Source organism: Battus philenor, unplaced genomic scaffold, assembly GCF_028537555.1.
Source record: "Battus philenor isolate CCGP_79_NKW_IND1 unplaced genomic scaffold, ilBatPhil1.0.hap1 SCAF_22, whole genome shotgun sequence".
In the NCBI taxonomy this organism is placed as follows: Eukaryota; Metazoa; Arthropoda; class Insecta; order Lepidoptera; family Papilionidae; genus Battus; species Battus philenor.
In genome coordinates, this window is record NW_027181685.1 from 5,379,688 (window position 1) to 5,405,359 (window position 25,672).

The window sequence follows — 25,672 nt, forward strand, 5'->3', positions numbered from 1 at the left end:
AAATTTTTTTTTCTGATTTTTTTTTTAAATTTGAATAATAAACGATTTACTAAAACTTTTAGGAGACCCTGTCTATATGTTAGGTGAGGTAAATATTAACGATTTAATAATAACTGCTAAGAGAGAACAATTGAGAGTTTCGCTGCGAGATCGATCCACAAATGAGGAGATCTAGTGTCTATGGGGGGTGGGGGGCGGCTCCGTTAGTACAACCGACGGAGGTTAGAGCCGAAAGGATTTCCAGTGATGACCACGAACCAGTAGATGCGTTGGAGGTAAGCTTGGGAGGCTAGGTGAACTGACAACGTAGTCAAATTCGCTGAATACGGGCAGCGCACGTGCGGTCATCGTAGCAACCTTTATGGGCGGCCTATACCTTGCAGTGGGCGTCTTCCATTTACATAATGATGATGACAGACCTTCAATTGACTTGACATTTTTTTAGTTATTATATAGGTAGAAAAACTGAACATTATAAAGAAAGTTAGTTCGTGCGCTAACAATGTTTAAAAAGTACCTGTGGCCAGTACTGATTATGTGCCAAGTTCAGTTTTTATATTATTATAATAAGAAAAGAAATTATACACTTCTCATTAGCATTTTACTGTTGATAAACACTTTTGAACATAAATTAATTTGTAAATATAATAACACAATTGCGCGTCAAAATTGATTGTTTATGGTCTGTTAAGCAGACTAAAATAATAGCAAACACAACATTTAATTAACACGACTCATTGGCTTTAACTCTTTGCTAATTCGTCCAGTAGCTTGTTAAAAATTTCCGCTTCATTTTGTTAAAGAAATCATAATAAATAATAAGCCTTTTAAAGAAACATTTACTCTTCTAGTCGAACGCTTAAAGCAAAGATGTCGACTTTAAATGACACCTTGTTATAACTTTCTAATTGAAGTAACTTAACTATGGATAACGGTAAATAATATGTTTTTGTTATAAAATCAATTTGGTTTTTCTATATCTTTATACTATGTTTATTTGTTGTATACAGGATGATTGACTATAGACATAAAAGCTTCGAATAAATAAAAGCGTATAGATAAGAATTTATTTGTTATTGGAAATAGGTGTAGAATTTTTAGAGTTTTTCGCTGTTAAATAGGAACATTAACACCTCTAAAACTTTTATACCAATAGCTAATCATGTTGTAAAGATATTCAAAAGTATTTCATATGCATCTTACGAAGTTTTGTTAATGATATAAATAAAATAAAAGTCCGTTTAATCGATACTGTCAACTGTCAAGGCGATCATAGAGTAAAAAAAGTGTTCGTTTTTTAAAATCCACATTCGATCGTGGCGCGCTTTCTCGGTCCATCGGGCATCGCGTCAGCCGCCTGTCACGGCGCGGAGTGGACCACCGCGGCCGCGTCTCGTGTTACCGTCTATCGTCTTACGGCCTTCCTGCCCTACGTCTAAGTTACGCGCTACGTCCGTTTGGCGCGCTGTAACATGCCCGTATGACAGTTGGTAGATCGCTGGGACATTTTTGGTTTTCCTTTACCTCCTGGGTTTGGGTGGTCTGTCATGCCACGAATAATCAAGCTACGCAAATTAACTGTAAATGCTTGTACCAAGAATGTAACATTCCGTTGGAATTGGCTATTTAATATATATTTCAATGGCAAGTGCTTTCGACTTTTATTTTAATAACTGCCTCCGTAGATTAAAATGTATTTATTTTTTAAAAACTTATTTGAAAGATGTTAACTTTTATTACGATAGCTTAGCTGGGCGGTTCATTCGACCTCTTCCTATACATCGTGATTGTACAATATACATGTGTGATAAAGCTTTAAAGGGGTAAATGTGTAACTGATTTGCAATCAATTAGGGTATACCATACAATTAATGTATGGTATACCCTAATTAAAAATGATTTGTGCAATAACATATATTGTGTATGTAATATGTATGTATTGACAATAGTAAAAATAATCGTTTTCGATTACTATTACGTAGTAAAATTAACGAGTCTTAAATCTATATATATAAAAAATAATGTTTTTAATTTACAAATAAAAAATAAGGGTTGATCGTAGAGGGGTGAAAATTTAGGGTTGTATGTGTTTTTTTATGCTGTATCATAAAAAAAATAAAAACAAAAATTTTTGTCAAAAAATTAAAAACAAATTTTTTAAGAGTGAACAACTCTTAAAAAATTTGGGGGTATGGAAAATAGATAGTAGCCGATTCTCAGACCTACTGAATACGCATATAAAATTTGGTAAAAATCGGTCAAGCCGTTTCGGAGGAGTACGGTAACTAACATTGTGACATGAAAATATTATATATTAGATATCCCGGGTGACTTTGTACAGCAAGAAGTTTTTGGTCAGTCATATTCGAATAGAAAAAATAAATCCATGTTCCACATTTCAGAGTTATCACTATATACATAATGATTGAAAATAGGCGTATAAACTTAAGAACTTTTTACCAACAAATTAGCTATATAATTAAAGCTTTTTACACCTATAAACAATCACTCTTTATACACACGTATCTTTATACAGCATATATAATATGCCATTGGTCAATCTTGGATACATGGATGTAATTTGAGAGAAATACTACAATGCCCTTAAAGTTTATCAGCGTTAAAAGGAATATGTATGTCATCACCATCGACATCATTTCTTTTGTAAGACGTTCTCCACTGGACATGGGCTCACAAATAGATTTACAATAGGACCGGTTGGAAGCAGTCTTTATCTCTGTATGATATTAGAATAAGAATAAATACCCATAAATAATATTATTTTTGGATATTTGTCGTATCTAAATACGCATTTTATGTAACAATTTAAATTTAATAAAATATGTTTAAGCACCATGTTAGATTATTTTATATATACGTCATTACAAAGGTTTCTATTTTTTTTCTGCATATCAGAAACAATGTTATGCAAATTAATTCGTACATAAAACGGGAAATCTATCACAGAAATCATAATACGTTCAGTAGTTATTCACCGTATAAGGTAGCAAACGATAGCAGTAGATTTATAATTAGAGTATATGTTTATTTATCACGCATGGAAACCACTGAATCTTTTTCGTTGTGGTTTATTCAAATGTTTATACCAATACCAAACACTGCAACCGTTTAGATGTTGTGAATAGTTGAAAATTATAAAATAAAATACTTTTAGCTCAAAATGAGACAGAAACGCATCTTAGATCGATAAGTAACAAATAGCCACTGAAGCTTAAAGTTATGGAGTGGGAACCACGGGCCGGCAAGCGCAACGTAAAACAAGCCCACTAGTTGGACAGGTGACATTGTTAAGGTCGTCGGAAGACGGTGGATACGAGGTTGTTTCTAACCAGTCTTTTTTAAAAACCAATGAGCGAGGTGCTGCAGTAGAAGACCTATGGGTAAAATGATAATGTTTGTTAGCTCAGCGATAGAGGACTGATGCTTGTGATCGTAAATTTACACTGCATTAATTATATAAAATTATCACTGTTTAGAAACAAGTTTTCAGCTGATAGGCAGCAGTGTCTTCTACCTCATAATATCACACTGCGATCGCTAACCTGCCTGTCATGCATGGCGATTGTGGTATATCCCCCACAGATATCTTTGGGAAAGGTCTATGTCTTGCAGTGGGCAATTTACGCAGGTTCCGTAAGAAGCATTCACCGTAGGCTCTGATGAGAGGCTTGTGTTCGAAGATTATTCCTGCTATATAATTTCAAGGTAATTTAATTTTACTATAAAATGTTTGAATTAAATGTCAAAATACTGGTGTCTAATCTTATGTCCATATATCTTAATGAAATTGATATTATGAAAAAAAAACATGTTGAATTATGTTTAGCGATATTAATTTTTTTAAATCGTTCGTGTCATTGCTGTTAGTATTGATGTCGAAGTCGGGCCGTTCTTCATTAAATTAAACTAGTCCCATTGAAAACCCCGCCGTGGATTCATTCATGAGAACGCACCTAATAAATCGCCGCATATCATTTCACTCTCAAATGATTCCGAATACACAATTGAGTAGGGCCGAGCACCTTAGACTTTCGAGTATTACAGTGCCCCAACAGAACGCCCCCTGTGACGCCTCACAATAATACACATTTATTGACAAACTGCCTATAAGTCTCAATCAAACAATGGAATTTCTGTATAAATCTATTGACCCATTTCTTTGATTGCACACAACAATACTTGAATCAACAATTAAATTTTAAATTCACATCGTGGGAATCGCGCGAATTAAGTAAGTAGGCTGGCGCTGTCATCTTTCGTTTGAGCGGTTATTTTTTTTTAAACGATGGGTGTGTCAAGATATACCATACGGCCTTTCTTTCCGGACAGGGCGTTGCGGTCGCCTTTGTTTTAATTGTTTGAAATTAACTTTCATCCAACTTTTTTTTTAAATTATTGCTGATCATTCTTAATTTGGCTTTTGTAATGAAAACAAAAAATAGTAGTGCTAATTAATAAAGAGTTATGTGAAATATAAATATTTTCTATTCATCGTTCCACTTAACGGTAATTAATGAGTAATTAATGCAATTTTTTTAGCTAGTAAATATAAAACTATTGAAAGTAATTGTTTCTTGGTACATTAAAAAATACACAAGAACAATACTTTAATTTTTCTACTTTTTCTCGTAATAATAAACAATAATAAACGTACGATTAAAATCATTATATACACTTCTTTCTCTACTTCTGCTTTCCAGCTCATAGAGAACCACTGCAAAGCAGAGGTCAGGAAAGATCGCCTCGATGACACGTTTTGCGCTGCCCGTATCAAGCGACTTCCCGCGACATTAATTTTTATAGGCCACATGATTTGGTATTTTAAGTTAAAACTTGCAAGATTATAGTATAGTAAAGTAAAGAAACAGTAGCCCAGTAATAGAGGATCGAATCATGGGATCGTAGGTCGCAGGTTCGATTCTCGAGGTGTAATCATATATAATTTACAGTTTGTGAATTGATTATATAGGATTGCCACTACTCACAAATAAGTCTCTAAAGCAGCAGTATACTGTGTGCACCTAATACCACATTGTGATCGCCACCCGGGCGGCCAAGTGTGGCGATTATAGTATAACCTATACATATTTGGGGGAGGCATATGCCTTGCACTGGACGTCTAAGCGCTGAAACAACGACGAAAGTAAAAATGAAGAAAATGTAAGTTTTGAAGACTATTTAAATAAATTTAAAAAAAATTATATGACAGATGCGCTATCTATTTCTTTGATAATTTTACAACAGCCACTTACTGTTCGAACTTTAATATAGTAACAATACACAAAAGTTTAAACACAAAGGGTCTGTTCAAAGGAACAATCATGCACTCCAATTTCGCGATCTGAATCATAACTAAAACAATAGAGAAATTGATGAAATGCAGCAACACAGCATAAGGGAAGGTGCGCAGTTGTTCGCTTACGTTGCAAAAGCTTGAAAAACATCTGAGAAGAGTAAAAGTCACCCAAAATATTGACTCGCAAAGTGCCGACTTGGCGCACAATAGACCCAGCAGGTTGCCTTTTGTTCGTGACCCTTCTGTACCTAACAATGCTTGGAGTAATGCACTGCTTTTTTATTCGGTGCACATTAAAATCACGAAAGAAGTAAGCGAGCGTTGTATTTGATAGTTTGGCTTTTGACTTTAAAAAGCTTCAATTTTTAATATTCTTGTAATTACAAAATCCTTTATTTAATTAAAGTTCAAACTAAATAACCATAAGATTTTTACGGAAAAACTTTTAATTAATCATTAATTAACCGAATGAACTTAGTCTTGACTTGTCTATGAGTCTATTTAGAGACAATTCCTTGTAGTCGATATGGAAGAAATTAAATCTAGTAATTTAGCTTTAAATCACCCCAAATCAGACTTATGTGTTTAGAGTATCATTTGAAGTATATGCAGTGAGGACGGTGACAAATTTAGAATTGCTTGGCCAGACTAGATTTACTCCAAGATACACGGACCTCGATTTATAATTTTATATAAACATTGAGACTTTATTTGTGAAATTTTAAAGTCTACAGTTTAATTTCTTGTAATTAAATTTGAGATGAATGCAGTCCTTGCAAATCGAATAGATCAATAAAGACCCTTTATTTGCGCGTTCCGTTTTGCAAAATGTTTTGCGCTACAAGATGGGTCTTGCAAAATAAAAAAAAACGCTCTCTAAGCTTATTGAAAAGTATTCTCGCCCTACGTTCACGGCGTCTGAGCAAATATAAGATAATTTTCCCGCTTCACCTCACACGGTATTTAGGGGGCACCTTTCATACTTTTTACGGTACCGTTTGACGGTAGGTACGATGCTAGTCGAGTCGCGATGTAATTTATTTTGTATTCAAAACAGCGGGCCACGTGGATTGACGTTCAGTGTTTTAAAAAAAAACGTTAAATTAAAAATAAGTTTTTGATTTTATTAAGTTTTTTTATAAGTTTTTTGCGTTTTTATATGCAAATCTTTATGTTAAGTTAAAGAGTCAAAACTATGGCAATCATCATCAGCTGAGAGACGCCTACTGCAAGGTATTAACTTTCCCATAAGATCGCTACGATGACCGGTTTTGCGTTGCCTGCACCCAGCGACCTATCTTTACCATAACTTCGTCGTTGGTTCATCTAGCCGGGGGCTCACCTATACCGCTTCCACCGGCATGTGGTCGCCACTAGTGAATCTTTCGGCCATAACAGCCGTCGACGATGTAATGGTATTTCCATTAAAGATACAGTTTTCGACCCTCTGGGTATAGAGCTATCAATATATCGTTTTCTTATACGAGTACATTCATGCACGTTACTAGTAATTCTTGTCTACTCTCTGATGTTCCTCAGCCAAGATTTCAGTTTGCGATCGACACGCTGTTTCGCTGGTTACTTGCAAATAGATATGTATTAAAATATGTGCTCACACATAGCTTTAGTTTATACATTCAAAACTACTTATTTATATTTGTTCTAAGATATTATTTTTGACCGCGGGACATAGGCCTCTCTTATAGATTTCCAAAAGGACCAATTGGAAACAGCCTGTATCCAGAATCTCCCGACGACCTTAACAAGGTTGTCTGTCTATATGGAGGTGGACATCCTACGTTGTGCTGGCCGGTCCGTAGTCTCAACTCTAGAACGTTATGTGGCCCGCCTACCACCACTTCAACTTGCAAAACCGCTGGGCTATGTCAGCTACTTCCGTTCGTCTACAGATGTCCTCATTCTTAATTTGATCTCGTAGAGTAATCCTGAGAATAACTTTCTTCTTGGCTCATTCAGCGATCGAGAGCTTACCAATGAGGCACAAATTGGAAGATTAAATTTCAATCACCGCATATATACTTAATAATAAAAAACACGCGTATTTATGTTTATTTTACTGTTAACTTTTATTAAAAAATATAGCATTTAAAATGTTATATAGGTTGATTTTTTGCTAGAAGTGTTGCCACCGTAAAAAATCCTAAAATACTTCGAACGGGCTGGCGTAAAATTGATTATTGATTTATTTTTATATCCGACGTTATATTTTAGGGAAGGAGGATGGATTTCTGCGTAGTACGCGTCGTTGGCGACAGATAATAGGGCCTGAAGTGCGACGAAGTAATTGTCACGGTTATAAAATTGCGAAAACTCGATGGCTCTCCGCATCACTTCCTTTCGATAAATGTCGTAAATATAATTTTATTAAGATGTCTTATAATGCTTTAAAAATACAGCGACTACTAATTGTTTCGAGACAAAGATGAGAAAAAAAACAAATTCTTTGTTTAATAAAACCTCTGATCTGTTCTGAATATAACGGAAAAAACTTTATAATTATAATTTTATTTTTAATGTCTAAATTATGAAATGAAACATTTTCAAAACCAGATGAAGGTTAATAAAGCTATTTAAATTACAAATGTTTTATTAATAATTTTAATTAGTTATAAAGAGAGCTATCCCCTAAAGTCCAGGAACGTTATATAACACTCAAATTAAAACGTAAAACGTTACCGATACCGACCGAAGTGATAAGTTATTAGATGGTTATTTAGAGCTATAAAAACTTAATGATTTCGATCGTCTGTTATACAATTTTCATAGTGTATTCTTTCCTTAGTTATATCCGCACAAAAATCTGTTAAATTGAAGTTTACCTTATGTGCATGTCAGCCTGTAAAACCTCACCACTGCAAGGTTCAGGCGTCCCCCAAAAATCTCTACAATGACATACCAGTCTTGCGCTGAATGCACCCAGCGACTGGATGTCCATGTCTTCCAGTGGGCATCTATCAGCTAATATGATTACGACAACGACGATGATGATATGTATTATACTAGCTGTCCCTGTGCTGATTAAACGAATACAATTTATATGTCATGTATAGTATTAGTTTAATTCAAAAGTGATAAATTATTGATAAGGTAAGCTGTATGGGTTTACTTCTATGGGAATATAAAAGTCAATAGAAACTATTTTTAACAAAATATTCAACAATAATGAGGTGCAAACAGGCGAAGGGTCAATACAATTAAATACCAACATCTTTGAGAGGCAACCAAATGGCAAAAGTCAATTGTGTTTAGTACGTGAACCGCTCTCTCGGTCTACATTAATAATAATTCTATTTTAATGACAATAATCGTTGCCATTATTATTACTTAAAATAATATAATAGTGTATTATTGCATCCGGCACGGGGATGAACGCTCGAATGAATCAGAATGACAACTTTATAACGGTTTTTATGTTACATTTTTTTATAATTCTTACGTTTTTTTTTTTTGAGAACATTAGAAGCGTGCGTTCGAAAAACAATGTTATGAGATCGTTTAGGAAAATGTCTGAAAGAACTAAGTCATATTAATTATTATATATGTTAGTTTTTCATCGTCATGTCAGCCGATAGATACCCACTATAAGGTCTCTCCCAAAGATTGGTCCAATGACCAGTTTTGCGCATTCAGTAACTTTACGCGACCTAGTCTTTTGTCACTGCGAGTGAGTTTCCACAACCAAGCGGAACTGATTTTGCGTCTTCCGCAACCTTGGTTTAGTTAGTACATCTTATTATAAAATTAATAACTGTTTATTATACACTTATTTAAGATTAAAATATTCTCCAACATCAGGCCTATTGGATCTTCACAGAGGAATCAGTAGCTTAGGTTTTCTTTAATATCTTTTTTTATTGGTGATTGAAAAAAGGTCTTAAAGGGGTGAATGAATGTATAGCTTATTTACTTTGAATTAATGATGGTAAACCCTATCCAAAAACAGTGGTTCCAGGAATAATGAATAAAAACGATAACACATTCAGTAAATGAGCTATGACTAAATGATATATATCCATTTAAAGGTTTTAGTACCTATTTAAGATCATAGTATGTATATATTATATCAGTATTCATTAGTACATGTGTTAGAATACAATAACATGTTTGTTATATTAATTTCTAACCTTATTCGGCAAAAGAATCCAATATCAAGAACAAGCCTATTCGTGCGACGGTGAGATTGGAAAATGTGCAATAAAGATTAGATATTTTTTTTCGTGTACGGTACGTGATTATTTCATCTGATAATATCTTTATTTAAAGAGTTTAAATTTAAGTAATACATGATGGAATATAGCTCAGTGTTACAGAAAGATAAAGTCATAAGTTATTAATAATATAAAAATGTGATGAAAATTTAATTGAAAAAATATTTATTTAATCATGTCGATGCAGAATGGCGAATTGTAAATTTAGCATAGCGTAAGCGTCCTGCCACCTATAACTGTGTAACTATAACTGTGTATTTAATGTCATTTAAGTCAGGAAAACTATTTTCGTTACATTGTTTCGTATAAAGTTGTACACGAGATAACAAATTTGTAAACATTATTATTATTAATTAACAAAGTTATTGTAAAAAAACATATAAAAATAAAGTATTTTCATATCATGAACGTAGCTCAGAGTTCATCTGTATTAAACAAATTAATTCTGTCTTCAATTAAATTTTTACTTAAGTTTTTCGTTAGTTTTAACTCGACCGCTTTGGTACTTTGTTTTCGTAAAACTCTGATTATTGTTATAAGTTTGTTGAAAGACGCTCGATGCATGCCTTCAACCGCACCTATTAGAAATCTGCGGCGAAGGCTTATGTTCATCAATTGACATACTAGTTATGATATATGCTTAATTTGTTTTAGAATTTTCATTTTTCGTATATATTTTTAGATTAAACATTCCGATAAAGATATTAATTTATCAACACAATAACGACACCATTACTAATGTAATTACCGACAACTGACACTGTATAATCGTTGAATTAAATCTAGCATCCAATTCGTCAAAAAAAAGCCATAAATATTCAAAAGCGAAGAGATCTCGATAGTGCTGTTATTACATATTATACTCACCCTCTAACAACAAAACCCCGACAAGGACATCGTTTAAATACACAAAAGAGACGAGAGAGTGTGGACGCCGCATAAAATTATAATAAATATCTGAAGAGAGACACTTCGCTATGGTTAGCGCGACTGAAAGAGAGAAGTGGTCATTTTAGGGTCACCAACATGTTCATTTTTTTGGGGATTTTTTTATATAAATCATTACGAAATAATTTATTCACTATTCGGTAGCGGACGCATAGGGAAACCTAAACTTCAATCCACTCGCTGAAGCGACTCTGAGGACGATGGATTGAACCATTTTGAACCATCATGATGACACAACGACTATTATAAGGGTATCGTGAATAACATAAGTACTGGGATGGGCCATTTGAAATAGCATAAGCATTTGTGAGTAGAAACCCAACATAACCCTGTCCAGAGGGTAGGATATCTTAAACAAATAATAAATAATTATCAAAATATTTTCGCCCCAAAAAAAAAATTAAAGCTATGTAAATTTTGTGTGTTTTTCATAGTTAATACCTATTTTAAAAAGTAAATTATATGTTTTTAATAAAAGTAATATAATTCAATAAAATACAAATTCAAATGTATCTCACGAATATTAATAATTGGCTGGTATAAATTTCTTTCATAAAGTATGGTCACCCTAGGTCATCCCTATTTAGTCTGTGCAGCGTTACCACAGACGTAAATCGCATAGGTGACAATGCATTGACATGTCATTTGATTCGCGCAGGGGCTATTACATGTCGAGAACTGTTTGGGGTAGTAATAAGTCATAACTCATGTGTTAACTCGAGGAGGGTACTCCGATAATAATTACGAATTCAGATTTGGAACCGAACGCTTATCGTGGATTGTTTGTTATACATACATTACGCATACATTTTACTATGATTATTTAATAGTTTTTGTTATTTGTAATATGAAAGTTCCTTCATATTATATATCCTATATGCATATAAATATTTTATAAAGTATAGTTAAAATAATTCGCTATTATAATATTGGTGGAATATGTTACTTCATTGTAATATTATAATGGAATATTAGAAGTTATAAACCCATAGACTCGGTGTGAGTAGGCCCTTCACATACTGGACCAACAACATAGTCAAGATCGTATGAAGTCACTGGATGTGGGCATTGCAAGAACGGTCATCGCGGTGTACTTCAAGAGAGGCCTATGTTTCATAGATGCTTAGATGTTAACAAAGTGTTTTTATTAATGATAAAAATATGTTTAAAAAAATAAACATACATTTTTTATTGTGCGTAGCAAATGTCTACGGCGTAGCAAATCTACGGGATAAGTAATAAGAATAGTCTGAAATTTTTAATTGTTTACTAGCAACATATGAAAAAAATCCTAACAAATTTTACTTTTTAATTTTCAAACATTAAGTTATGTATGAGAAAGCTTTATCGGTTTAACCACACAAACGTTAACTGCAATCACAGAGCACGGGGAATGCTAATCCAAATTGTCTAATGAATTACGGCGTTTGTGTGTCCGTCTGCGTGCCGCAAATGGTTCCGAAGCGCGTATCAGTCGCAGCCTCATAATAAGCCAATATTGGTGAACGCTTTGTACCGTCAAATGAGATTAGAGAGATCCAAACACGTTCCACTAAAACTCTGTTATAGTGGTTTAATTAACGTCATCTAACAGATTTTCATAAGATATATTTCAAATATTTGCATATGAAAGTAAATAAACATTAAAAACAAACTGGTTTTTCAATAAAGATCATTTATACTTCTTATCTATAATATAAAGGTGCGACGATACACAGAAGTTTGTATTCTATAATTGTAGCACGATGTTTGTACTCGTTATTTTGAAACTTAAAATAGTAAGCGCCGAAATGCCTTTAAAGGCACACATAGACACACCATAAGAAAAAAAACACACCATACAGTTTCTTGTCAGTATATGTAGACGTCACGGTCTACTTATCTACAACATCTCTAGAAAGAATAATAAAGGTACACCAGTAAAATACAAACTGTTAACATTTTTTTTAATTTTTATCTATTTAATTTGCAAATAAAAACATTGCATTGTCAACTAATTTTCTCACGAATATATATAAAAATTTGTTTGTTTAAAAATCGTAAATTATGAAAAACACTCGAATGGAAGTGATATTTAATAGCAAAAGTAACCCAGACTGAAGTCAACAATTCGCACTGTGTGAGAAAGAAATTTGTAAGACAAAATACTGTGTATTCATGATCGTCATAATTTTACGTACTAAAAAAATCTCAAACTAAAAAGTCACAAAGTAAAAAATTTTTTTTTATCATTATTGCCTTTTTAGACATAGAATTCTTCACCTACAAATATTTAATATAGTTTTTATGACGAAAAGATGTCAATATTCATATAAAGTAGCGGTGTATCACATCGATAGCGTAATATGAACAAGCGTATCTCATATGTAAAGTGCTGAGAGTGGATTAAAATTAAAACTGCGTAAAACGCACAACATATGTCGATATTTTGAATGCGCCGCGCCGAGGGACGCACCCCACTGCCTGAATGTGATTTTATTCAAACGCTGTTTTTGCCAGGCAGCAGTTTAAAAACAAATAAAATTAAAATAAGGGGCTCGTGAATTTTAATTCTCTAAATTTCCTATCATACACTTCTTAAATGGAATATTTTCTACAAATACTAAATATATCACGAGTATAAAAAAGGACTGTGGCTTGCGATCGTGGGTCGCAGGATACAGTCTTATATAATTCAAACTTTATGCATTAATTATGTATAATTGTCACATTTTCCTAACAAGAGTCTAGATGGGTATCAGCGTCTTCTACGCAACATAATAACAAACAGCGATCGTCAATTCACCTCCCGAGCGTGGCTATTTTGGTATATAGATATATATCTATATATACACCATAGATATCTTTAGGGCAGCTTTGCAATTATCGTTTATAGGTTGAAATGAAAAACACATAAATAAACACTGCGGTGATATCTACTATCTACTACCTAGATGTTATAAAGCAGAAAAGATCTAACAGTAAAGAAGCCAGTTAAAAAAACTACTTTTAATGGTTCTATCACCAGAATAATCGACATGTATAAGAGATTTCTCTATATGTACTTACTCATCACGATATCTTTAGAAGCATATGATTTACAGACTTGAAATTTAGTTACAATATTTTTATTTGTCATGCAAAGGACAGACAAGAATGAATGTTATAAAATTTTACCCACAAGTTGGGTTGAGATGGCGTTCGTTCATTTTGCGAAGCGGGCGGCGGACAGCTAATATAACATATATCATCATCACTATAAGCACAAGCCTCCTGCAAACACTGACACGATGACCGGTCTTGGGTTGCCCGCAACCAGCGACTACCTGCGACATAGACTATAGTATGTCATCAGTCCGCCTACAATAATATATATAATAATAATTATTATTTGTTATTACCTTTATCAGTCCTGTTAATGTAATTGAAAACAAAATAAACTATTTACAATTATTAAAAAATATTAAAATAATTTTAGTAAATATGATAAAAAGTTTAGACTATGTAGTTTCCTTTGTGGATCTTTTGTGTACGTATGAATACATATATATATATATATATATATATATATATATATATATATATATATATATATATATATATATATATATATTCAAAACTTAATCTTTAATCTCATCTTGAATGATATTAGAGATTGTAATAGAATTTCTTAAATTATTAAACTGTAATGTGGTAAAAATGAATGCAAATTATATCGAAATATCAAGCTTAGGGATAAAGCAAACAAAGCGACGCGACAGGCAAATTAAATTCCCCCCTAAGACGTTTATGTTGTTTATCAAAGAATGTCTAAACGGCTGATTATGATGTTATATAGTGCAAGGAGTTTCGGCCGTTTGATGTGCAACCAACCGTTACGGCCTAAGAATGCCTTGTGGAGCCCGGGTTTAGCTGTCTTATGCTCGTAATATAAACAAATAAGTACCCTAGAATGCTCCCGTGGTGTTGCGTTGATCTCGAAAGTATGTAAAACTTCGTCAATATACTTAAATATTGCACTTTAATTATAATATTTTTTGTTTAATTTTGTATTACATTTTTAAATAAAATTTTACTTTATATTACATAAAGAATTATTGTAAATGTAAATGTTTACTTACAGCAAATTAGCTATATATTCACCCCTTAAAACTTATATATCTATAACCAATCATTTTGTGTAAAATTTATTATATTTGTTGATATAATTAAACAACGTAAGCACGATCAAATGGGTTCACATATTATTAGTTTTATTTTTTATTTTAATCGGTATTGTTTAATATGAGAGTAAAAAAAGCTGTTAAACATAGGCTATTTGTTTAACATATAAAAGAGTTCAACGCAAATGCTTTAATACGATTTTCGTAAAAAATATGCATACTTATTATAATTAAACAACAATGTAACCCCCATGCAAGCTACTAGAAAGTTAAATTCACCAAAGTACCCCAATATGTTAGTATAAGTAAATACTAATCGGATGTTTTATCTTATCAAGTATCTGTTGATGTTGAATAGGTTTGCATCGGAGGGATGCGAGTACAGTGACCAAAACAAATGTTAACAAATGTTACAACATAATCCTTAGATTAAGTTCAACACAAAGTTATGGCTAAAAAAAAAAATAATATCATTAAATATGTCCGAATTTCTTTTAAATTTATATTTTTTTATATTATTTTTAATTAATCAGATAGTATTATTTTCTTTGAAGTGACAATTGAGACAAACATTTTATTCAAAATTATATTTAAGTAGAATAAATTCATAACAAATATGTACACGACAATATTAAAAGACGATCAACCTCTTGTGTCTGGATGGAAAGTTAGCGGTATTTATAGGATATATATTTTATATATTTATATACTGTTAAAAGTTTAAAGAGGTAAATGTATTAATATAATATAACTAATTTGTCATTAAAAATCTTTAACGATTTTACATCTGTTTCCAATCGTATAAAGTCATCGTTCTGTAATAAGTTACACTAATTTTTTTTTTTAGAATGAGATTTGCCAATAACTTATGGCTGTTAAAAGTAAACAGTTTTAATATAATTTGTTCGATTCGATTTTGTACCATAGTGCTTATACTATGTTGTTGACTGTACCATGAAGAGCGGCTCAACATTTATAGATGGACGCAACGAAATCTCGCCTTAATATAAGCAATTTGTTTCTAAGAATTCTATATATCTAATAACACATAGAGTCATGTGTTTAAAATTTTAAAAAATAATTTTAAATTTCATTGAAATATCAATACCATAATTATATATTTGAATTTAGAGGTTATTTAAATACTGTATTTATTACATATGTGAGGTTATAGATAGGATATAATTTTGTATGTTTACTCTATATTTTTACCTTATATTTAAACGCAGGCCACTTTCAACCAGTCTTATTGGATAATTTTTAGAGAAGGTCTACGCCCAGCTGTGGATGCCCTATGGTTGCAATGACGATGGCGATGATATTTATACGTGCAGTTGTAATTAGATTTTCGTGTTAATAAAACTTTAGAACAGTGTTACTAATGTACTAACGATCTTAACAAAGTCTTTTATCTATTTCATGGGCAGATGTTCTACGCTTCACTTGCCGATCCGTGGTTTTCACTCCAGAACCTTAAGGCTCTGGTAGTCATCTGTTTTGCTCGCAATGTGACCTACCATTGCCTCTTTAACTAACAATCGGTGGTGCTATATTGGTTATTTTTTTTAACTTTGCTGTATATATGTGATAAAATATTTAGCGTACAATAGACGTCGGCGTAAAATATTTAAAGCAAAATTAATAATAATAGCAGCATAATATAAAAATTGCATGTCCCGAATGGGGACGCACGTGTCGCGGCGATGCTTATCTCGCTTCGCTTGTCACCCTTGCCGATGCTTCGCCCGCTTTATTTTCGCTTGTACTTCGCACTAAATATATTTGATACAGGATTTTAAAAAGAAAATCGAAGTTGGTTTGATAAATAGATTGTATCTTTTACGAATATACCAGACTTTTCGTACGCTAATTTTCTTTTATTTTTATTATCTTTATATAAATGGTATTTCAAAGAAAACAAATTTATAAAGTGTCTGATTGTGTACGATTGATAACCAAAACACACTGTCGAATGTCGAATCACAATATTTAACTCTTCGAGTAGAACAATAGTCAATCATCATCATTTCAGCCGTAAGGTTTCCACTTCTGAACATGGACCTCTTTCAGAGATTTCCAATAGTACCGCTTGAAAGCAGCCTGCATCCAGTGTCTTTTGACAACTTCCTCAAATTATTTTATTATAACACCTTGCAAATATGCACGAGCATGATATCGCGTTACCTAAATTAATCCAAAAGATGTTTTAATATGAATTACATTAAAACAGTACATGAGAAAACTTAACGTAATTTATTAAGTAAAATTTTAATATAATTTTTAAATATTAAAACTTTTCGTATGGGGAAATATGTAATAATATATTCAGCACAATATTGCTCAACATATAAGCTGAAGATAATCTTTCATTAGGGTATTGTGGGCTCGCGTGCCGCACACGGGCCGAGTGGTGAGAGGGATGTTTATTGGATTCGAACCTTGTAATTAAGTCGCTTTAGATGTAACGTCAGTTTAGTATTATGAAGATTTTTATGATTTGTCTGTTTTATTAACTTTTACTGCATTATTATGAATAATTATAAAATACTCAAATTTTATTTATATTGTTTTTTATAATTTTTAAACAATAGTTATTATGTCAAAATAAATGAATAATAAATACATTATACTTGAATTGCGAGGAGTAGCAGGCAGATCCACAGAAATAATAAACAAAAACAAAAAAAACAACAACGTGAAATCAATGCGTGCCCTCATCTTTTCCATATTAATGTGTGCGAAACCTAAACGATTAAAGTCTTGTACAAGGCAAAGGATAGACGTAATCGACATGTAATATTTGCGAATTAATTTATGAAGACTTAATGTCTTTCCGACCCGACTTTCCAAAGTTTGCTTGTTAAGAATCCACACCGTCCCGTCAATCAAGAAAAAATCAAGCACAGCCATATTGCACGGAGGAGCTAAGAAAACTGAGGAGGTAAAAAGTATATGCGCTAGAGGATAGTCAAATCGGTAGACTGACGCAGTTAATAAAATTTTTTGAAAACAGATAGGTCTGGAAAAAATTGGTAACCACGACCCACAGTTATGGGAAAGTACTATGACACTACAATTATTGAATTATAAACTAATAGAGGTACTGAATTAATATATATTAACAGTTGAAGTATCCAATATTATTTCGAAAATAATGTAAATTATTTATTGATTTACTTTGTGCTTTAGAGTACATAAGAATCTGTTAAGAGAAATTCAAATAATGTACAATTTTAAGTGTAATGTAATTTTATGAATAATTGAATACATCATTTGCGAAGATTTCTTATAAATTAATTAAAAATATACTGTAGGATACAAACGTTATAAATGTCTTAATAAGAAAATCAAATGTTTATCAAAATGATCATCGAAAGAAAAAAGAAAACATCCTCACTCTTAAATTTGTAGTTAGAAAGGAAACTAGATACCGTTGTATCTCTATATATATATATGTTATCTGCTTATGTTACGCATTTTTAACTTTGGTCATGTAAGCAAAAGTTAATTTTTTTCAAACACGCGACTCTCTGTCCATTCGCCCACGAGGTATTTCATTGCAAGTGACATAAACAAACAGTAATGACAGACAAGACAATCGGTAACAATTGTATCTATTTATTTGCTCGCCATTGCACTCAACATCAATGTAAGCCTTAAATCCAACGAATTGTGGTATTCATTTCCCTCCAACACTTCTTACTTTTTAAGTAACTTTTAAAAATATCTGTTTATACTAAAATGTACCGTATTTCTATCAGATAAAGTCCATTTTTATTAACAATTATATAGAGATTTTACTTAAATATTTAACAATTGAAAGTGAACGTTGTGCCTTTGTGATAAAATGCTATTTCGCGTGTAAGTAGTAAGTTGGGGTAAATGTTACTATATATGACCACATGCACGCCACGTGTTCGCCACGCGTCATCTCCGATAATCTTCTTTCCCTGACTCCTTTGTTACAATTTGTTGCTGCGATATATCCCGGGCCCCGTGAGATCGTCGATACTGATATGATGCTTAATGATATTTTAAATCAGTTCTACGAACAGCCTATTCACTGTGATATTTCGTTCGCAGTTTTCTTTTCCGCGAGCTTTAATTACACACACATTCGTAAACTTTCATATGACACACAAGAAATAAATTAATAATTTTTCTACTTTATACTACAAGCTAATGTTGACGACCAGTTAGTCGTTATTGAAAACCTCTTTATATTTTTATTTGTTTATATACTTTTTATATTGACAGTTCATGTCGCTTCGCAGTTTTGTCTGTTCGTTTGTTCCGTCAGTTTATTGTTACGTATTATTTTACTGTTACCTAGTTTAGTCAAATTATAATTAAATTACCACCGTCATTGTTATCTATTTAACCCGTTTATACAGACCACACATTCGCCAACATTTTTGGCCCCATATATCTAGACTTCTACGGACAATAAACTATGTATCAATTTTATTTTTTATTTATTCCTATTACTGTATCATATTCTGAGAATCATTAACAGTGAACTTGGGACTAAATTCACTTAGCCACTCATTGCCATAGCTTAGTTTAATTTTTAATCAAAGTGTATTATATTTTTTATTTAGTATCAACTTTGTTAGTACAAATACAAACCCGGGTGGTTTTTGTGCTATCTTACCAAAATTGTTAATCTTGTTAATGATAAATAAAAAAATTCAAATCATAAAATGTTGAAGCCACGAGGGTAGCAACGCGCCCTGATCTGCAAAGAGCCCATAACAACCTAAGAAGGACTTTTTGTCGTCATTTTTCCATTTTAAGAACAGTTTACAGTAGTAGAGCAATTCATACTCAAGCTGAAAGATTTATCAGTGAATTACAATATAATAGGATTTATAACCTTACTTAATTACTCGAGCTATATCGTATTTACAGTTAATAAATACATATCTTCAGACGGAATCTATCGTCGTCATTTCAGGCTATTATCACCCACTTCAAGACATAGGCCACCTCAAAGATATCTATGGGGTTATATAATCACCACGCTTGGCACGTGGGTTGGCGATGTGCTGCTCATCTTCTGGAAAACTATTTGTGAACAGTGGCAATCCTATATAATTCTTGCAAAAAGTTTGAATTATGTAACATTATATCCCGGGAATCAAACCCGCGACCTTTGAGTGCAAGTCTCAGCTGATTTACCTCTGGATCTATACTGCTATCTTAGTGACATTTACAGATTCCTCGAGCTCAAGGGTACAGAATGCAGAAGGCGCTAAACTTTGTTTAATTATTTTTTAGTAAAATTGTGTTTGGTTTCTTTACAAAAGAACAAAAGTGTTCTCTTATATACTATCACTAATATTGCTTGTATTGCCTAAATTATTGTGATTTAGTTTGAAGGGTCCCGCCAAGTTCTGTGTTAATGTAATCATTATGTTTAGAAAGTAATGACCGCAAATGAAAATATGTTAAGCACTGTTATTATTAATATTTAGAAGAACTGCATTGTTTTAATGATGATTTAATCAATCATCATTATTATTCTAGCCGTTGAAATCCACTGCTGAACAAAGGCTTCCTTGGTAGATTTACAATAAGATCCTTCGGAAGCGGTATGTCTCCAGCTTTTTTTGAAGCCCTTAACAAAGTCGTCTATCTGCCTTATGGACGTGGTGGATTAACTTATTTTGGCTTAAAATAGTCTAATCAGTTTGTAATATGAGTGAATAGTAAATTGAATTGTGGTAGAAATTGCTAAATTCAATATTTCCGCACCGCGATAGTCGTTCCGCACAAAAAAATCAACAACTGTCATGACGAGAACATATCGCTATATAATAAAATAAAGTTGTCATCCCCAGTTAAAGTGCCGAAGGGAGCGTGCTAAATGCATTAATTTGGCCTGGATTTAGTGGCCCGGAAGTGATTTGCTACGGGAACGCATGCTCCGCTCCGATATGACCCTGCTATCTGCCGACAATTGACCCCCTTACCTCACATTTTTCAAGTTAATTAAAACTAAACTGTATTTTTATGAGATAAAGACAAAAATTCAACGACAAAGGCAATCGTTGAGGGTGACTTAACGGGGTTTAGCTTTGTTAGTGCCGCTTTAGTCAAGGGTTGTTACAGTAAAAGCTTATCAGCTTTCGATGTCCTTGTTATTCATTAGGCCTCTACTTGTAACGAAACAAAAAGAAATTAATTTATTTATAAACTTCTCTTGCTAATAAAATCGAATTAAAAATAATATTTCTGGACCGAAATTTACTGACCGAACTTTACGATTTAAACGAAAATTATCTTTCCACAAATTGAAACAATACATTATTAAAACTAGAATAGTCATCATCTCTTATTGACGTAAAGACCTGTTCACCTGTTCGGATAGTAAATGTCTCAGACGTGAAAAAAACAAGCATAAAAAAACTTGGCGGAACCATATATTTTGAAAAAGAATTTAAAAATACGCATTTAATTGAAATAGCTTGGAGCCGAATACATCATTTTCAAGTAATATCTTCTATGAAGTCATTTACAGTGTAGTAACCCTTAGCAGACAAACGTTCTTTGATTTTTTATTTAATCTAAGAAATATAGTCTGAGATTTTATTGTAAAGAAGTAAATAACGCCCATAATATTGATGATAATACCGTAATCTTGTATTAATGTTACTAAACGATAGAATCATCAAGGCATCTACTAGCATCGCGTGCCTTAACAATTTTTAAATTATTCAACTATGAACTATGAATTTGATAGTCAATATAACCGACCGGTGGCTAAACAGTTTGACTTATTTTTACGTACCAACATTTAATTTCAATAGATTTATTAAACTTTTTTCAGGCATTCGAAACTTTAACCTATCATACTAGTTATTATAATCGCCTGCTAATGTATGTATGTAACTTACTGATGTCTAGTTTATGATAGACTACACAAGATTATTGGTCATAGGTGTAAAAGTTTTAACGAGGCAAATGTATAGCTAAACTGTTAGTAAAAACATTTAAAACGGAGATATGTATATATATTTCCACGTAATATATATAAAAATCATATTACCCAGAAATGTGTTTAATGTGTTTAAATTTATTTTTTCCACTAAACTCAGACAGACCAATAATGTATAGCCGTACAAACTCTGCGATAACAGATATTAAAATATTTAATTTTAATACAAAGTAACACGAATTTTAAAAACGTCTTTGCTTACTATATTTTATTTCTGAAAACACTGATTGTTAGTTAGGGTTTACCATAGATTAATTGACTGCAAATGAGCTATATATTCACCCCCTAAAAGTTCCTATACCAATAATTTTGCGCAGAGAAGACAAAATAAAAATATTGAAGCATATTTAATAAAATAAAAGGTTCTGATAAAATACATGTTTGCTATAATCAAATATTATGTTAATGAGAGTAAACATTTTGACACATTTGTCACGTCCTATTTTCACGTAAAAATAAGCCAGACATTAATCACATGCGTTCGCGATCTCCATAAATATTAATTCTCTCATCCAGCCTAACGAAATCAGACATTGGAGAGGTATGAATCGACCGACAGCGACGTTAATATATTCAACGCTTAAGAACCCTCATAAACAATATCCACATGTACGAGAACGTTCTATATATTTACCGATACTCAATAAATACGAGACGCGACCGCCCTATAAGCACCTGCCTATATGCGCCTACCTTAAACCTCCCTTAAAGGCTCCCTCTGATAGCTTAAAGACTTTATCCCCTGTAAAGGAATTTTTACGGCAACAAAAGCGTTCATATTTTCTTTATTCATACCGTGTCAAAATCGTCTCTTTTCCCCTCCACCCTTCAGACGTTGGAAAAAGAGATAGCCTTTCAACTCCTTCGCTCTTATATAAAATTAGATATCGCCGTCCCGCTCTTTACCCTCTATTTCGGTTTTATGTTTTTCTCGATATTCTTGGTGGAGAGTACTTAACGCCGTTTTTTTTCGACAAACCGTCAGCAACAGGGTGATTGCGCGAATTTCTTAATTAATTTATGTTAAGTACTTCGTGAGGGGCGACATCCGAAAGGGTGTTCAAGAATTCTTTCGCGATTCGAGGCGCATAATGAGCGTTACACGTGCGACTTACTTCTTAATATTTAGTGTTTTTTTACGTGCCATTATGCTAACAGCCTGTATACGTAGCAGGAAAGAGTTAGTAAATGTTAAGAGAGTCGTAAACCATAGCAAAACATGAATTATTTATAATTTACGAACAATGAATTAATCTACAAATGATCTCATTTACAAAGTATATTCACATGAAAAGCGTTTAGAACAATAAGAAGTACAGACGTTCCTATTATCGCATCAGCTTTTATATCCTTCTACGCTACGTTATCGAATCCGTCTAAAGGATATCCCAGTAGGGAGCGGCTTCGTATTCAAAAAGGGAAAAAGATGAAGAAAAAAGTTATAACGTCATATTGTTTTGCCACGAAGCGAAGGAGGTGGAGAGAGGGAAACAAAAAAGGGGAGTCCTGTATAGTGCCGGGGAAAGATAAGGCGTTATAGCATCCTGTATATAGCCGCACTGTAGGTACGCCTGCACCATTGTACTTTATGAGTCGCCCTTTCGTATTTTTCATACTTTAGAATGGCGTCTTGGTAAAACGTCGGTACATATTTTATCGGATTTCCTCAACGTAGTGTAGGTTTTAGGAATTCAAAATTTTTCTTTAAATATTTATCATGAAAATCATAAATAACTACTCTGAAATACGAGTTAAATAAGATTTCATAATTTTACTCACCACTTTAACCTTACGTCTCACTGGCATCATATACCTTGCCCTGGAATGCCTCTTTAAATTATAAAAAAATAAAGTGAAAGGACTGTTTTAACCGAACAATTTGCGAATATTAATTCTTAGATATCTACTAAAATATTTTTTTAAAGACATAAATTATTTGCAAAGACTTTTAATTTTTAATAATTGTCTTTAACATTATAATAATTCAACATTTTGGTTCATAGGACCTTTTAAAATTTTTGTAACATAATATAAACCGATTATTTAAGTAGTTTTTATAATCATTATTTGAAGAGTAGAATGTATTGTACTATTCCTTCCATTCTATTTTAATTATTTTCACAGCATTCTCTTACGGGTTACTTGGGTAATACTGCTGACATCGATACCATTTTTATGCCGAGTGAGGAAGATATGATGACGATACTTATATATATATATATATATATATATATATATATATAGGACAATCTGAACTATATGCATATTTTTTTTTCTCGGAACATAATTAAAATATGCAATAACAGAAAATACTAAAGAATATGACGTATACTAATAAAATTTTACTTACACTGGGTATATTGTCTGAAGTACAGACACCTTCGCTGAGTAGACGATCCCTGATCTCCCACGCGAAGATCGAGGGGCACTCGCGTTTGTACTGCGCAATCTTGCTCACCACCTCCGCCGTCGCCACCCGGGGCTTGGAGCCGCCTATTGCTCGCGGCCTGATGGATCCCGTCTCATAGTACCTTTTAAAACAAACACAGGTTTATTCGAAACATTACATTGCATATATAATTAGTATTAAATTTATGTGTAATTCATTCTTAAAAATTTTGCACATGTATACGTAGAGTAAATGGTATAAAAGAACGAGTGTTTCGGTATAATTCAGCTTAATTACATCAGACCTACTAATTCGCATCTGGAGAACATCATATAAGTTCACATATCATCTTGTGATTCAGTTTAAATAGTCAAGGCAAAGGAATGCTAGTTAAATCTCTTTATGTGATAACGAGTGGGGAGCCCTAGCTCTACTTTAGGTCGTTAAGGCACAACTTCAAAACAAAAATTCCTACATTAGAAATCTAGACGAATCTAGAAGTTTATAACAATAAGCTTAGCTCAATACTCCAAAGTATTACTCGTGATGCATAAGTGTGATTGTAAGTTAATTTGGCTTTATGTTCATATTTAGTTAAATTCGCATTATTCAGAACTAGGCAATAATACGAGGCTATAAGAACTTTACAAAACATAAAAGCAGAGCTGAACTATACTCGTCTTATCGTAAAACTGAAAATATAATTATTATTTATTACACTTCTTTCCCTAGTTAAATGATGGTTTGATATTTGTGTACAAATACTCGAGCTAAAATTAAACACGTATGTTTTTAAGGACAAAAGGAATCTGGCTTTTAAATATAACTTTAATCTAAGGGTAAAAGAGTCTAAAAGGAAATTAGATTAAAGAGGGAATTAGTTATTCGTTTGACGTGAATGTATTTAAACTTCCGAAAAATATTTTTGGGTGAAATAAAATTATTTAAATGATATATTTTAGGAATACATTTCAGTTGTGAGCATGTAGAGAACGATTTGATAAAAAAATATAAAATATTTGTTAATATAGGAGTGTGTGATGTGTGCGATTGGATGGAAATTGATCGGACTAGCGCAGGTACAACAAGTAACGCCGGGGCAAGGGGTAGCGGAGTGCCGGTGTCGGGTTGCCTCGCAAGGTATCGAGTTCGATACCGGGTCCGAGTGTGTTACTCGCTTTATCGGCCAGCTGTCACCGAAACGATTTTTAACGTTATCCATTGCGGAAATTGTTATAAGTAAAATTAGAATGTGTTTGAAATTTAAAAATAAATTCATCATTGAATTTTCATTCAACTCTATTTAAGATTATTAAATAATCATTAGTCTAAAGTGAACAGAGGAGATCTTAATTCGTATATGGATCTAAAATACGTTAACAGTACTCATTATACACTTTTCATAAAACATTGCGATCGAGTAAACTATATTAATGTATTAGTATATTAATTTTAATATTTCTGTTGTTGTTTACCCTAACGTTTTTTCGCATATGATGTGATTGTAATTAAAAAATGCTGTCTATAATTTTAACAATTATGTTCTGTTAAACTTCTTCTTCTATTCTATGCTCGGAAAGCTATCTTTAAGCTTAGGTCACTCCTGTGCAATAGAAACGCAAGTGGCAAATTTTATAAATAATTATA

General features: G+C 32.6%; 1 protein-coding gene across 1 annotated transcript in view; it reads right to left on the bottom strand.

Annotated features, from left to right (window-relative positions):
* LOC137923671 (paired box protein Pax-6-like) overlaps window positions 1-25,672 on the bottom strand; it is a 62,394-nt gene that overhangs the window by 32,668 nt on the left and 4,054 nt on the right. The window contains exon 3 of the mRNA XM_068766903.1: window positions 23,987-24,167. Within this exon, the coding sequence (XP_068623004.1) occupies window positions 23,987-24,167 (181 nt within the window). The remainder of the gene's footprint in view (window positions 1-23,986; window positions 24,168-25,672) is intronic.